The 17,381-nt window shown below is 34.3% G+C and overlaps 1 protein-coding gene across 1 annotated transcript in view; it reads left to right on the top strand.

Moving 5' to 3' along the window:
• The window catches only part of LOC129225548 (glutamate receptor ionotropic, kainate 2-like), a 79,745-nt gene that overhangs the window by 16,239 nt on the left and 46,125 nt on the right, over positions 1 to 17,381 (top strand). The window contains exons 3-4 of the mRNA XM_054860380.1: positions 7,630 to 7,881; positions 11,540 to 11,736. Of these exons, the coding sequence (XP_054716355.1) occupies positions 7,630 to 7,881; positions 11,540 to 11,736 (449 nt within the window). The remainder of the gene's footprint in view (positions 1 to 7,629; positions 7,882 to 11,539; positions 11,737 to 17,381) is intronic.

Raw genomic sequence — 17,381 nt, 5'->3', positions numbered from 1 at the left:
AAAAAATAACTTTTCCCGATTAATTGCCACAATACTGTAGTTTATATGAAATTAAATAATTACTTGCGTTCAATAACTTAATCTTTTCTTGTCATTAAGCTAATCTATACTAATGGCATAAAGCTAAAGAGATTGTTTGTTTGTTTGAACCCGCTAATCCAGAAACTACTGGTTCGAATTGAAAAATTCTTTTTGTGTTGGATAGTCCATTTATTGAGGAAGGCTATAGGCTATAATTTACATTGATATTTTAATTCCAAAAAAAGTTATTCAGTGTTTACTGTGATTTTTAGCAGTTTTTAGTATTTTTCATTCCACGGACCCCCGAACCAATTGCGCCAGAAAAATATTTTTTGTACTAAAATGTAGGAAATTTTCTTTTAAATACGATGAAAAAAAAGATTTTGCAGATAGAGCAATTTTTGCATTTTTTATTAATTTTTGAAAAAAAATCCTTTATTTCGCATTTTTTTCCTGGTTTTATTTATTTTTTGTTTTTTCTAAACTCATCCTGCAAAAAGAGCCGACGCATCATTTTAAGATCAGGATCGGAGCGCGTGTTTGAGTGATTGTCTTTTCTGGCAAGTTATCGCGTTTGGTGATTTTTCACTGCGAGCAATTATTAGCGGCGCGCGTGGATTGTTTAGTAAATAAAATATTATTTTTGGTCAATTTGGCAAAACCTGAAACTTTGTTGTGGGCCAGGTTCGCAGCTATGAAAAATTCCGATCCAAAATGGCTAAACTTGACGCTTCGGCCTTTATATTTAGCGGCTCTAGCAAAAATTATAAACGTATCTTTTCTAAAATTCAACTAGGTAATACGGGGGGGGGGGAAATGCTTCTCTTTTTTCCACTTGGGAATTTCATTCATTGCCCCCCCCCCCCTCCGCGATGTTTTGCTGTTGTTATTCATCGTTACATATTTGTGTGCATTTCATTCAATAAAAGCATTGAGCGGGGAACAGAGCTTTTTTTTTTTTTTTTTGGTGCTATTTTAATTAAGTAAATAAAGCGCGCTGTTTTTTTGCACGATCTTTGCTTTATATGCATAGAAAAAGATTGTTAATTACCATCAGAGGTAGTTATGCATAGATCGTGTAGATTAGATAAATATAGAAGTCGATACAGTTAGATAGTCAATGAGAGATAGATAGGACCGTATTTAAGGAACTTCAACGGGTGATCAATGCCCCCCCCCCCCGCCCCCCTCCGACTTTGAAAAAATAAAGCATTCACATAAAAGTGAACGTGCTTTTTGTTATTTTTCGTCAAAATGGGTATTTAGAGTACACCCACTCCTTTGGTTCTGCTTGCATAGAAAGGCGAAGCATCAGGTCGTCGCAGGCGGCTATCTTTTTATGTGTTTTGACGAATAATTTAAAAATTCCAAAGAAACTTTAATATGTTTTCTGGAAAGGTGTGTACGCATTTTAGTAGAAGAAAAATAAACATTTTACAGCAGCAGAAGGGGTGGAAGGGGTATGGATTTTTTTTATTCTACGGACTTCCTTTAAATTCTTAATACGGGCATTGCTGTGCAGGTGCTGCTAGTCCTCATATATATAATAGCCAATGATCGAGTAACGCTCCTGACATCATCAACAATGAAACTCGCGACACGGCATGATTTTGATAATATGTTTCGGCAATGTTTAAAATGCAATGAAAGGCTTTATTGTGACGAGGCTGAACTTAACTGTTTTACCAGTAAGAGTGTGTCATTTCAGGGGAATGAAGAAACAAAAAAAAGGTCAATAATGAACGCCATCTACTGGAGTTTAGGGTTAATCCACTGGAGCTAGGGTTAAAATTTCAACATTTTAAGAGGCTTAGGGCCTCTGCTTTGTTGGGGTCCCAAAAATCTGGAAAAAATGCACATTTCGCTCCATTAAAAAAAATGAAAAATACTTTTAAAAATATTTTCAGGTGCTTGAAAATCATGAATTTTAAAATTTATACCAAATGCAAAGGGGATGCGCATACCAAAATGTGCTTCTTGATCCATCTTGTGCATAAATATGCAAAAATCATGGTTCTAGTGTTTTTGTAGCAAAATGCTTAAGATAAACTTTTGTGACGCATATGCTTCATATCTTGCCATTTATTTGATTCCAAATTCAGTATTTTGGTTTGTTATTGCTTGTTTTTATCTTATATCTACTGCGTACTGTTAATCTATTTAGCAGAAGAAAAAAATGTTACATTACTTCTATCCTTTTTTATTTTCTGCACTATTTGTGATTGAAAAAAAATTGATGTTATGAGAAATATTTAGTTGTATCTATTATTTAACTTTAAAAAAAGTGCTTCTTACTAAGTTAAAACAATTCTGTACAGCTACACAATCAAGTGTTGAAATGTCAGAGCCTGGAAAGTTTAAATAAAATGCTTCAAATAATTTTAATTATTTTAGAGTCCTTGAAAATGATTAAATATGTCTTTGAAACCCCTTGAGAAGTGCTCCTATTTTTTTCTTATCAAATGTAAAGCCATTAATTGTCCGAATGGCTAGAATGTTACTTTTTCGTTACCTATTTTCTAAACCATTCTTTGACCATATCCTTCAAAGCATTTTATAATACTGATCATTTTACATTTAATTCAGTGTTGTGTTTTTGATTGGGTTTAGAGGGTGAAGGAAGGAGAACAAACATCAAAAACTAACTATACCGAAAGCCAATGTCTGCAAGTGACGATGTGTTTTGTTTTCTCCTCCGTCGCTCTTCTTCACTGTCAATTAATGTCATTGATTTGTCGAAAGACCCCTGAAATTGGGTACATTCTATATCTATACCTTACTTAAATGGGTCACTGCATCATTATCCTAATACCCATACCTTTACGAGGTAAATCAAAAATAAGACGAAGAAAAAATAAACAGAAAGAGCATTAAAAACGAGAGAAAACGTAGGTTTCTCCTTCTGTATCGGCAAAAAAAGACGCATATAGTGAAACACAGCTTATACGTTTTTGTCATTTATACATTTTTTAAATTGTTCCCTGCAAAGTCCAATATATATTAACGTGTACCTATTATACGTTTTTTCAATTATAAGTTTTTTCATAGTCCTTCAAAAACGTGTAAGCGGTGCTTGGCTGTATTTAACAAAAAAACAAAAAATGTGCAACAAAAAGGCCTACAGATTTTCATTTCTTCTTTTTTTTTTTTTCCTATTGCAATATTCCTGCTGTTTTATAAATTCTTTTTGCCTGTAAAATGAGTATTATACTAACAGTACTTGTAAAGCAAGAGAAGATCCAGAAATTTTTCAAGGGGCAGGTGACTGGTTTCTATTTTTTACTTTTTAGTGTGTATAATGTAACAGGTTTACAAAAACGATCAGAAAGTTTTCGGAATTCAAATGGGTAACATTTCCGGGGAAAGCCTCCCTTCCCCCAACCCCCAACATCGTCAAAAAGTTTTTTTTTTTCTAATTTCAGTACATATTAAACATTTTCTGTGGAGTATCCCTCAAGGGAGAAGCGATTGCCCCGATCGCCTTTCCCTTGTATCCGTCCCTGTCGAAAGATTCGTGTGAATTTGAATTTAGCTTGAAAATTCAAATAATTGAACCAAAAGCCAATGTCAGTCAACTTCTAGCAGTATTACGTCGAAAGTCAGAAATGAGAAGCTTCAACATCACGTAAAACTATTTGACAAAAGAGTCATTTTGAGAGCTCACCAAAAAAAAGGGAGGGGGGTATAATTTTCCATCGCCGTTCGCTCATTACTTTTACCTTCTTGTAAACTGAATATATTGTAACTCATTTCAACAAAACAAATCCTCTCAGCGACTAACTCTTATCGCGAAAATAAATTCCGCCACATAACTTCCCATTGACAAAAGCGTGCAAAAACTCTTCAGGTATCTTCATCACTCATGGATGGATGCCAAGAAATTTATTTCCCGCCATAAGTTGCGGATCCGGTGGGGAATAGGAAGATTTAAAAAATGGCAGTTTCATCTTGAAGTGGAATTTCAGGCGTCCAAAAAAGGCTTCAGTTATGAACTGGAAGGATGACAGTTGTCTATTTTTAGTCACATAAGGTGGAAGGAATGTCGAAAGTTGTTGGGGCAGGACCCTTAAGAGATACCATTTTCGGCACCTGTTGCTGAAAATAAATAGTAGCTTTTAATCTTCGTCCAATCTGTGGCTACTTAATGCTGAAAATCAAGAGCGGCTTAGAGGTGGAGTGTTTTTTTTAGTTCGCATAAGTAAAGTTTTTTTTTTTTTTTGAGCAATAACGATTGCTTATTGCTTTCATTTGACTGTTTTGATGTGTTATGATTTTATTTTCCCACCAGCACCCTCTGCAGCACCACCGTCGACCGGCCGCCTCACGATGCTGCTCCTCTAGCGAGCAAAGTCTCCAGGTTGCGTCAATATCCTACACTTACGCGCATACATACACGTACGTACACACACACACATGCATACACCTACACACACATACACAAACACATACACACACTCAAACATATACACACACATACAGACATCTACACATACACACACACCTACACACAACTACCCACACACTCATGCCTGCACACACATACACATGCCCCCTACACACAAATACACATACCCTCCCCCCCCCACACACACACGCCTACATACACACACAAACTCGTGATTGCGAAAAACATAATTTAAATTCAAGATGTCAAAATTCAAAATATTTTTTTTTTTATATTATTTGTTTCAAAGGAAAAGATTAAATTTCTAAGGTCACTCTCTGCCTTCGACTAAATTTCGTAAGTGAAACATATTAAATACTATCTTTATTTTTAAACAAACAACTTTAATGATATCACTACTTTGTGGGTCACAGAAGAAAACGAAAAAGGATCTGAACACCACATGCTTTCCTTGAACGTCTATTTACTGACACATATATACAGGGTTTGTCACAATCCCCCTCCCTCGACGTTTGGATGGCTTATTACAATTACAATAAAATATATTACGACTGCAGAAACAACGTTGGCTTTGCTGAATAAAGAAACTTCAAGTTTTGTTGCCCAAGCGTTCGATACGTAAACCTTTCGTAATGCGACAGATATAAAGTCCAAGGTCTAATTCTCGTTTCACTCGCTGTAACATGCCACGATCAGTTGTTGTTCATTTTCCAACAAAAAAGCACCCTCCCCCCCCCCCATCTCCACCCCATTATATACCGAATGTTTGCCATTTTCTCAATAACGAGATTCCTGGTCGTTGGATTGTACGGGCTCTGATGAAGACAATCACCTTTTCCGTGGCAAACACGCTCTCCAGACCTAACTGCACACGACTTTTTTAAGGAGTTACATGAAAGATCGTGTATTCTTGCTCCATTTGCGACGTGATTTACAAGATTTATGCCGAAATCACAACCGCATTTTCTACCATTGATGGTGAGCGTGTCCCCCCAGTTTCGCCGATACGAAATTACACCCCCCCCCCCTCCTGGTTTTTCTGTTTCAATTATACCAATTATTTCTGTTGCAATAATTCTTACGCATTTAACGCATTTAATGGGAGGGGGATTTTAAATGTCGGACAATGTGAGGGTAAACCGATCGTTGTATGTTGCAGCGAGAGAAACAAAAGTCAGACTTGAGACTTGATGTCTGCCGCTATTCGCAACTCCAACAAACTATAGGGGGCGCTGCAGCCACTGTCTAATGGCCGATGAAAAAACTAAAACAAACGCAAGCTGTAACATATAAATTGCTTCTAAACTTAGGAAATGATAGATATTTTTGTTCGCATGTATGATTTTTTGTTCTTTATTCATTTGAAAAGATTTTTCAAAGTCTTTTGGTTATTCTGACCCATGTAGAAAGAAATTAGAAATAAAAAAGTATTACGAAAGTAAAAAATTATGCAGAACACACAGTAAGTTGTTCTGAAGCAGCCATTTTCACGATGTTGAATTATGAATTCATAAATTTTTGGTTCGCTTCGAACGGCATTTTCATTTTGTACCGTTTTTTCTATACATTAGTACATATTAAGTTCAGTTTCGTGACATTTCCGGCATTTGTTGACATTTTTGTCACGTAGTGCACATACGGGACAGACTGTCAAGAGTAACGTTTAACACTAGATAATTTATTTCTATGACTGTATGATTGGATATCAAAACAAATCATGCATTTAATTCATTCGTCATGGAATTGATTTACCTGATATGCGAAATCTTGTCAAGATACATTATTCTTTCACACAATTTTAAAACCATAACCCTATAAACAGATTTTTGGCGAACTTTTATTTTTTATTGTTCAAATTCTTAACGTTCTTTCTGGATTTTTCAATCTGTTCTGCGATAAATATTTTCAAGAAAATTTATTTGCATACTGTCTATTTCAGTAGGATACTGTAGTAACAAAGGTTATTTAAATCATTTATGTGGAATTAGGTTAAGGAAAAGTGTCCAGTCAATGTTGTTAAGTTCGTTTTTTTTTCATCGAATTGAAAAACTGATATTTATTCAAATTCACTCAGAACAAGATAAATAAAATGTGTACTCACAGTTTATATCAGATATTTTTGATGTTACGCTGTTGCGGATGACGATTCCAAATGATGAACTACGCAAATAAAAAAAATACACATAACAAACTATTTGTTTTGCCCAAAATGAACACATGGAACGCAATGTTTTAGTTTTGTCGGCAGTTTTATAAATCTCCGCAAGGTAGCGTATTCGAGCGCCGGAGTTGCGAATACGAAAAGCTTACGAATCGAAAATTTTGGGAAACAAAAATTGTAAGTTTCATTCTCCAGTAAAGCCAACGCTGTTGTAGTATTGGTAAGATGTTTGCTTTAAAAAGGCTTCCAAAATACGAGGAAATTGTGATACACCCTGTATTTCTGCTTTAAAATTATTTACGTTGAAAGCAAAAAATCGAAATCTTTCTTGATTATTTCTTTTTTAACTGCGCTGAAGTCTAGGGCTCAGACATTGAGGAGAGATAAAAATTTACTAATTCCTGCTCTAAAGGTTCTACCGCATGTGCCACTAGGTGGGGCTATTGAACGGTTGCAATCATACAATCGCGGGACTATTTCTTAAAGGATGGAGTTCTTTTCGGTATTCTGCCTTGTTTACGACACGAAAGTGTTGGCCATTTTTTTCAGAACGTCGTGTTAGATAACCGTCATTACCCGTAACAGAGCAACAATATCTGACTTAACCATCAAGAGATGGCGCCGTCAGTCATTTCAACTTCCACATTTTGGGCACGAAGCTGAAGGTAGAGGAAAATTTTCCCAATCTACAGTAGCCGTGGTAACTGCTCAGCATTCGGCAACCAACACACAAAATTTTCTACCTCACATAGTTAACGAGGAAGTGCCTAACCCTTATGTACTCGGTAGGTCTTTATGAATACACTGAGTCTCTGATCATCAAATATCGAGTCCTATACTCTAACCACTCTGTCCCCCCCCCCCCCTCTACCCCAAGACCTATCTAACGCAGGTCATCATTTAAAATTTAAAGCGCTCATTTGTGTGCATTGAAACTTCTATATTTCTAACCTTTCTTTTGTGTGTGTATGTGTAGAATTTACTATTTAAATACCTGGAAGTCCCCCAACAGTATTATTTGCTGTTATATTTTCTTTATTAGTATGCAGTTTATTGGAAAAGGGTGTCGCAGCGATTTTCGGGCCCCAGGACCAGCTGACAAGCCTCCATGTAGGCTCCATCTGTGACGAGGTCGAAGTGCCCCACGTGCTCACTCGCTGGGATTATGGGATGAAGAGAGACGCCCTATCTATCAATCTGTACCCCAGCCCGCGAGTGTTGAGCGAGGGGTACCTCAGCGTGGTCAAGTACCTAGGATGGAAGAACTTCACATTGCTTTATGAGGGAGATGAAGGTAAGAAAATGTATCACATACGATTGAATATGAAAATCTTAAAATATAGAGGGGTGTGCTACATTATGTACATAAAAATTAGGTTTATTCCAGTTATGCTTTCAATACACGTACCGCTGTATTCACCATTAACTGAACTACGCGGTTAAGCGCTTAACTTGGGGTTATCCCCTTCTTCTGTATTCACCGTTAACTTCAACTATGCGCTGACAGGTTTTTGAAACCAGGCGTGGTTGGAAAACCTAACCAAGCTCCGGAAGCAAGGTTAAGGGTTTGGTTTGGCTTCTGAGCATGCGCATTTTACAAGTAAACATTTGAAACAATGGCGGACCGAGTGCAACTTCGCATACGGCAACTGCAATACATCGAGTTTTTAGAACTCAGAGACGCGTATATAGAGATGACGCGTTCTTTTTTGTTACCTATTTCCATTTTCTTTACCAACAAGCTACTTTATATAAAAAGATAAAAATTTATCAGGCTTATGACAACAACACCACGAGCAAAGTTCGGCTTTACCTCTACCACGAACTCTACACAAGCGCAGAGCTGAAATAACAGTAACGAAGAAGAAAACATGTGAAAATTATATGATCTTTATTAGCCAATAGGGTGTCTGCGCTTATAACCGCATGAAGTTTGCTTGAGTAACTTCTTGTTGAGAAACTCCGAGGTGTTTTTTGCCGGTGAATACCGAAATTTTAACCTCGCGGTAACAATCCCAACTACGAGTTAATGAACCTCGCTGTTTAAGGCGTGTGGTTAGGTAACGGTGAATAAGGCGGGTAGAGGAGTAACTCTAGTCCAAGCTAACTCAATACGAACTTGCCTTCTTATTTAGCTTTTTGATAACAATCCAGCCATAGAATAATCAAGCGTAACTTGACAACATTAATATTATTAAAATCTGAACGTATCGATTTATGAATGCACCTATGTATGTCCACATAAAGATCGCTGATGGGTAGATGACGTCATCAAAGATGTTACACGACGTTGATGATGGAGCAACCATCACATGGAAAGACTCATAAGGTTCGAAAAGACGCCAATCGTGGCAACATTTCACGGTTTCTCTCCAAAATTAGAAACAAAAGTAAGTCATTTGTCTTCATATTGACAACTATACAAGACAGATCTGCTTATTACTGGTTGGGGGCCCATAACTAGTTATTTACCCTATAAGCATTTCAAACAGCTTCTACTGTCCTACTGGTTAAGGCGATAAAGAAAACAACGGTATCACTAAACAATGCCAGCAATAACTAATCAAAACAGCCAAAACCATTCCCAACCTACAAAACTGAGAAAATATTGTCATTTCTCAAATAATTTGTGGTTACAAATTGACAAAAACTAGAAAGAAATGCATTAATTACAATTTCAAAAAATAAGTGGATTTGTGGTAACAAATTAGCAAAAACTAGTAAAAAATGCAACGCTTGGAAAAGTCAGCTAAACTTTTCGACACCATAGAAATTCTGATAAAATGCGTTGTTAAATGCAACACAATGCTCCGTTAAGTAAATTCTCCAAATTTCCGTTTTACTTCTTCATTAAGACATATTAATTCCTGAAACAAGTTAAGTGCCACGAAAATGTACTTGGCGTTTTAATTTTGAATAATTCGCTTGAAAGGAAGAAGACAGTTAAGTTGTTCAACACCTCAAAGAGTTCATAATTAATGTAGTGTGTTTCTAACTTTATATGTTAAGTTTATTCCCACCAAATTAAGAATTCAACCAGCTAACTTTTATCAAAGCACAAACTGAATTCTTTAGAAAGATTGAAATACAAATCACTCTAAAATATTTCAATTAATTTGAAGAGTTCCAAAATTAAAAATATCTCTAAGTATAATATATATTTGAAAAGTATGTAAATATTAGCATTTGTCCCACTAAGCTACTGAGGTTCTAAATAAATGAGAATAATATTTTCCGTGCATAGCAAACAGGATTCATAAAACTTGAAGCATTGTATTAGGTTAGGTACAAGTGTTATTATTGACATTTCCAAAAGAAGAAGGCTTTTAGAAGAAAATGTTAAAACTTCATTCGTTATTATTCATCAAGTAATCCATTTCTTTTGGGAAAATATCCCAATATTTTAATTTAACAGTTAATAAATAAAATGCAATTTAGTTTCTTTCCACGAATGTAGCTCATGACGAAATGTATAGTAGGTACTTGTAAATCATGTAATAATGTTATAATGCGAGAACATGCTGTTCTTAGGTATTTTTAAATAGATCATTTTAAAGAAAGATGTTAATTTGCAGCAGACTTTAAAAAGAAATGAAAAAAAAACATTAAGATTGTATACAACAGTTCTAAAATTTAATTAAAGAATTTTTGTGATCCAATATCAGGTTGTTCTTAAATATCTCTATTAAAAAAATAGCTGCTTCAAAAATGTGTTGATACTATAAAATCGAAATTTGAAGATGGTTTGAGCTCAAAACAGAAAATAACACTTACAAAATTTTTAATGTCCCACACAAATCCAAAATATACTAATGCATATTTTTTTCCATTAAAATTAGTATTAAATATATATATATATATATATATATATATATATATATATATATATATATATATATATATATATATATATATATATATATATATATATATATATATATATATATATATTCATAAATGCACAACCGGGAAATTATGAAAATCATCAAAACTTAACTATGGCCACCATGTCTCACCTACCATATGGGCAGGCAGTGAGAAGCAAAGGGACTTAAGTACCAAAATTAAAAATTTGGAGATAATCAGTACAAACGGTAGGAGAACCTCTCCTCTGTTTAAGGGCGAGAGATGGCACTAGTAGCTCTGGTGGGTGCTGCTAAACAGCATGATTTCGAAAAAATTTCAATAAAAACCTACCTAGGATCTGAACTTTAAACGAGTTTTAGTCAAAACTTTAAAAAGTCCACTCACATCCCTTTGCTTCTCACTGCTTCATCTGTGAGGACTAATTTATCAAAATGGAACACATCCATTTTTCAAAAATGTTCAGGAGGTGAAAAAAACGAATAAGTGTAAGCGCAAAATAGTTTTATTACCCTTTCTGTGTATAGAATTGAGCACAAAAGCACAGCAAATCATGGCCCAGAGTAAGAAATGTTTGTGTAAAAAAAAAAAATAAGGCCAACCTTCTTAATTTTGGATATGTGCCCTTTTGAACGACCACCTGAATGTTGTAAATTCCAATTTCACCAAAAATCTAATGTTTCACCTTCTCATATTATTTTATCGAAGTACTTGAACTTTAAACTAGTGAATTGATATTTGAGGACTTTGAGCATGTGTTCTTTACAATCTCAAAGTCTTCTCAATCTCAAAGTTTACTCAGGATATGTCTCCTTTTGTTCGAAATAAAAAGTGTAGAGGATGGATGTGTTACCTTTTGATCGAAAAATCAAACTTTACCCTTAAATAAAATAGGGTTTGCCCCGTTTGGACTTCTTGAAAGTAAGTGACTTGATAAAGGTCATCTGAAAGAATTAAAAACTGTCATAGAATGTGTTTTTCAAAAGTTTTTCTAAAAAGTGGATCTGTTCCCTTTTGATAAATTACTCCTAATGTGTAAAGTTATGGTTTGTGGAAATTCAGTTTTCTAACCATGCCGTTTCTTTTAGGCTTCCTTCGTCTGCAGAACTTTTTAAAAGAAGCTGAGGATCATAAGTGGCGTGTGCACATTCATAATTTCCAAGACGATGGAAACTACCGAAAGGTTTTCTGGCAAGTCAAAAAGGAACTTCAGAAGCTGAAAGAAGATAACATGAAAATTGTGCTTGATGTCAACAGGAAGAACTTGTACATGGCCTTAAAACAGGTTTGCTACTTAAATGAAAAATTATTATATAAGTTTTGTGCTACAATAAGATTAAAATGAAAAACCAACGTAAATAGAGCACAAATTCTGCAGAAAATACAGAGAACTCAGTTCTCTCGCGACTTTCAGTTGTGTTGATGAGCTTCTTGCACTGATGAAGAGGCTCCATTGTAGCTTTGAAATAGCTATATGCTGTATTTTCTGTAGAATTTGTGCTCTATTTAAGTTGGTTTTTCACATTAATCAGGTTTGTTACTTGGCTATCATTAATCACAACATGTAAACAATTTAAATGATGTATTGATTTCAACGTTTCTGGATTGAGATAAGTAAATACTGAGAATGAAACTCTTCAAATTTATTATGTTACTGTAAATCACGTATTTTGTTTTGTTTTTTTAATGTTTCTTAAAATTTTGGACAAGTTCAAGTACTCATCAAAATGTTATGTCTCAATGTTTTATTACATATACAGTGAAGCTCCGTAACAATGAATACCAATACAACGAAATATCCGTTTCAACGAAATGAATTTTCAGTCCCTATTTAATTTCCACTACATTATTTAAATTCCATTAAAATGAAATTACCCGTTACAAAAAACAAAACAAGAAGTCAAACCTTCAAGTTCGTTGTAACGGGATTTCACTGTATAGTCATTGGAAAATAAATAATATTTGATGACAATTCACTACAATGAAATTCCGTAACAACGAATACCAGCACAACAAAACATCCATTTCAACGACATTAACTTTCAGTCCCGATTTAATTGCTACTACATTACTGGAATCCCATTGCAACGAAAATCCCGTTACAACAAACAAAACGTGTGGTCCCTTCTAGTCCGTTGTACCGGGATTTCACTGTATCGCACTTCTTGTGCTGAAATTATAATTTAAAATAAGGGAAGACTGAAACGTAAGTATCACAAAGTTTGCGGTACAGATGGGATATAGCAAAATTGAAATATTTTTCTCTCCAATGAGACGATAATTTTTTAAGCATGGCATCCCTGGCGAAACTAACCTGTGTTTGGCATCCCGAAGGCAATCTTAGACCTGTTCAAACTTGTTTACCTGTTATCGGTTTCATGCAGGAGAGATTTTTTGTGCAATATTACTTACAAGAAAGCTTATTTTGTGTTAGTTTAAATTCAGTAGTTGTGTTTTGTTTCAGATTGAGTGTGAGGATTTATACCATAAAAAAGTATGTTCTTTTTTTTAGAATTCAAAAAAAAACTCCCGAAATTTTTTGTTTTTACAAAATCTTGAGGCTTTCTTGTAGTTAACTCTTCTAAAAGTTAATTCTTATCGATGACACGAATTATTTAGACATATTCTATAAACGTGCCTCCTTTAGGTACTGAATTTCTGAAAATTAGTTGACTCTACCATTTTATAAAAGCATGAAGGTGTTATTTTATGTAAAATATAATAGGTATTTTGAAAGCGTGTCTGGATAGCAAATTAATGTATGGTATTTCTATATTGTTTATGTTTAGGATGGTTCTATTGAGACATTTCTACTCTTAATACATCGAAATTTGAGTAACTAAGCGGTTTTTTTTTTTTTTTTGCTGAAATAGATATTTATTTTGAGTATGTTTTCCGCTTTAAACATCGCAATTTGAATCGCTTTGCTCTTTTTAGCAGAGTATGAGAAAAGTTTTTGTTTGATGAATTGCATGTTGGAAAATAGTTTTTATTTCTATTGGTACATATTTCATTGGCGAGCTGTTATAGTTAATTTGTAAATTTAAGCATTCTAAATACTTTCTAGTTTTTTTTTTTTTTTTTTGTGTGTGTGTGTGTGTGTGTGTGTGTGTGTGTGTGTGTGTGTGTGTGTACAAAAACTTTCTCATTTCTGGTATTCTTGAAGAGTATATTCGCGATGTCTTTTGTTGTCGTTTTATGTTGTTTTTATATCTATATTGTGTTATTGTGTTCTGAAGTGCTTTGAACTTTTTTTTTTTTTTTGTCTGAATGTTTCCTGTTGGCGCTAAAAAAAAGCATCGCTAAGAACGATGTACGACATATGTCGTCATACATCGTTTTTACTTCCTTTTAGAAAAAAGGAAATATTGTATTCGCGAAAAAATATTCACCCAAAAATCGGCCTTAATTTCCATTTTGCTCACCCCCAAATGAATGTTGAGTTTTTTTTTCAACCCGACCACACGTGGATATGTGCCTATGAACGTACAGATACCCGAAATATCCATTTTGACGATCCCCGAGTTAATTACAACAAGTTTTCTCGTGACGTCCGTATGTACGTATGTATGTGCGTATGTGTGTATGTGTGTATGTATCTCGCATAACTCAAGAACGGAATGTCCCAGAAAGTTGAAATTTGGTACGTAGACTCCAAGTGGGGTCTAGTTGTGCACCTTCCTTTTTGGTTGCATTCGGATGCTTCAAAGGGGGCTTTTGCCCCTTTTTGGGGGGAAATCATTGTTAATTTCGATGTAAACTCAAGTGGTGTTATAATTTGGCGGACACTTGGCGATATATCTCCAGCCTTTTGGTCGCCAAGTTTTGTTGCCAACTTGACAACAAATTTGGTGATTTTTTATTTTATTTTTTTATTAATCTGATTTTAATTTGGCCAATGTTGGTGACATTTAGAGAGTAAACTATTGAATCATATTAAAACAGAGAAAATGACATTAAATTGGAGTAAAAGGAAGTCATGTGATGCACACATCAGCTCGTTTTGGCAACGCTTTCTTAGCGCCAACAGGAAAAACTCGCCAAGGGTGGGGTATATGACATTAGTTCCAAGTTTGCTTATCTGTCAAACGACATTAATCAGCAAAGGGTACATCAGAAAAACCCTTGCCCAATCAAGTTTCTAGTTAGATGCTTTTTTCTTAAGGTAGGCAAACACCCTAATTTTCGAAAAAAATCACTTTTAAGGTTTTGAGAAATTTAGACAGCTCCAGTGTTCTTTCTAAATCTACAACTGCTTTTTAAATCGGTGATTTATTGAGAAAACTAGAAGATATTTACTAAACTCAAATGCACTGCTTCTACAACCCAAATTCAAAATAACAGATTACTTTTCACCATTTTGAAAGAAGTTTATTCTAACCAAATATAAGAGCAAATTAGGAATTTAAATGAACGTGCCACCTTTCTTAGACCTTAAAGTGTGCAATTAAACAATTTTATGCAGAATAATCCAAAAGCTTATAGTGATGAAGATTTACATTGTGTCAAAAAAATTAGAATATTCAAATCAAAGTTGGTAAAAAAAATTTCAAAAAAAAAAAAAACAATATCAGTACTAGAATTCGTCATTTTTTGCTGGATTCCATGCTTTAATTCTTTCACACACGGATTCTACCACCTGTTTACATTAAGGCCCCTATATGAGCCGACGCATCAGCTTAAGATTAGCCATTTTGGATCGGAGCGCGTGTTTGAGTGGTTGTCTTTTCTGGCGAGTTATCGCGTTTGGTGATTGTTCACTGTGAGAAATTATTAGCATGAATTATTTATCAAATAAAATATTATTTTCTTCAAATTTTGCGAAATTCGAGACTTTGCTGTGGTAACCCTAGCAGCACAACAATGAAAATTCCGATCCAAAATGGCTAAACTTAAGCTGATGCGTCGGCCTATCTATATAGCGGCTCTAGTTTACATCAATCGCATCTGACACTGTTTCCATATCTTCTCCAATGCGGCAACGAGCTCAATTTTGTTGGCGGGCATCAAGTCTTGAAACGCTGTCTTTAGATTTGACGGTACCACAAATTCTTCATCGTATTGAGATTGGTAGAGTTGCTTGACCAGTTTCTTACCGAAATTATTCTTTCTGTTTAAAATCTATGAGTAGATTTAGAGACATAACACGGAGTAGAATTTTGCTGAAAGATAAAATGTGTCACTAAATGTGTAACTACTGTGCCTCAGAAGAATAATCATGCAGTATTATTGATAAACGGTGGAAGTTACACATCGTATTATTTTAAGATACATACAGTTGGCCAATTCCAGCGGCCCTCATGCACCCACAAGCCAAAAAGGATGTGTATAACGTCTTACACAAGATTTCTCACATTTTTTATTTTTTAAACACCAAACCCAAACACCTTTTTTTGTTCACAGATATTTTAAAAAAAAAAATCATTACTGAATATAATACTTTTCCAACCTTGTTGCCCCTGTATGAGCTTCTCTTTGCTCCAAGAGAGTCATGCACATTTCTGCTTCATGTTTATCATTTGTCTTACTTCGAAGATCCGCTATTGAAACTGTAACTTATGCAAACGTCCAAGTATAATTGACGTGAACAAGATCATTACACATTTTTTCCAACACTTATGGAAGTAAGGAGCATTTTTCAACGATTATTTTAGACTTTCTACTTCAATTTAAGTTCATCTCTGGCAGTTGTTACAATTTTTCTACCTTATTTACTCACTTTTTAGTTGGTCAGTCCGTCTATATTCCTTTAAAATCTTACGTACCGTAGATTGAAAAACGTTCATTTGAATTGAGTTGGATAGTTTTTTTCTAACTTCAAGCAATGATACAATACGTTACTTCGTTTTTTCTCCTCATTATCGCCTTGACGACCCATTTTGAGCAATAAAAGGCTTTTACAAGGGAGTAAAGTTATTCGGATGCCAAGCTCCGTACTTGTGACAATCTATCGGTTAACAGGTATGCAAATATTTTCGCTAATTTTTAAATTTCATATTGAATGAATAGATTATTCTAATTTTTTGAACCACATAAAAAATAGTATAATTTTCCAATGTGTTAATGATCCATAAGTAGTTAAAATAATGTCTGAAAAGTTGTTTAAATTGATTTACCCATTCATGAATAACGTGTTTTACTCTTTTTAATTTGCAGGCGTTCATTTTTTCCGACTCAAGGACAAGTTTTGTACAAACAGTTCTGATATTTAATTATTTCGAATTTGGGTTGTAACTGAAATTTACTTTTTCTTTCTTGATTTTCTCATAACCGCAATCTTTAAAGTTTTTATTTACGCCAACAGCACTAGCGAAAAAAGTATTAACTGTAAATATTTGAAACTTCGCAAAAATGGTAATTGAACATATTACTGTGATATATACCTCGAAAAGTTAATGCACATGCAATATGTGGTTTTGAAATAACGATCAATTAAACTTAGAGGGCAAAAAGAACATTTTTCGGGGATAATTTTCAAACATTTAAACATAAAACCTGTTTTTAGTTACTTATTTCCAAATTGAAGGGTCATATCACTCTCTGATATCCAACGAAGAGTTCTATACAACTTTTTTTTAATGATGAAAAAGTGAATGCACTGGAAGTGTTAAAGAAATTGTAGTTTTTTTGAAAAACAAAAATAGCTTTTTTATTAAAAAAAATTCTATAGAAAACTATTTTTTCAACAAATAAGTAGTCAAAATGTGTTATTTATGTGATATTTAATAATCGCATAAAGTTTTAGAAATGTGCAACGAATATTGAAGAAAAACATATTAAGGGTGTTCCCGCCTACCTTAAAACCGTCTCAGCGATTCGATCAACGATTACAGTTGCTGCCTGTTGGCAGAAAGTGGATTGCGGTTGTCGTTTCTAAAACGCATATAAATGCAGCTTTAGTATTGATCTTTTTTTTTTTTTTTTTGGAAA

This window comes from Uloborus diversus, chromosome 1 (assembly GCF_026930045.1).
Source record: "Uloborus diversus isolate 005 chromosome 1, Udiv.v.3.1, whole genome shotgun sequence".
Classification (NCBI taxonomy): Eukaryota; Metazoa; Arthropoda; class Arachnida; order Araneae; family Uloboridae; genus Uloborus; species Uloborus diversus.
Note: the sequence above shows the minus strand (reverse complement) of the source record. Positions and strands in the feature narration are given on the sequence as shown.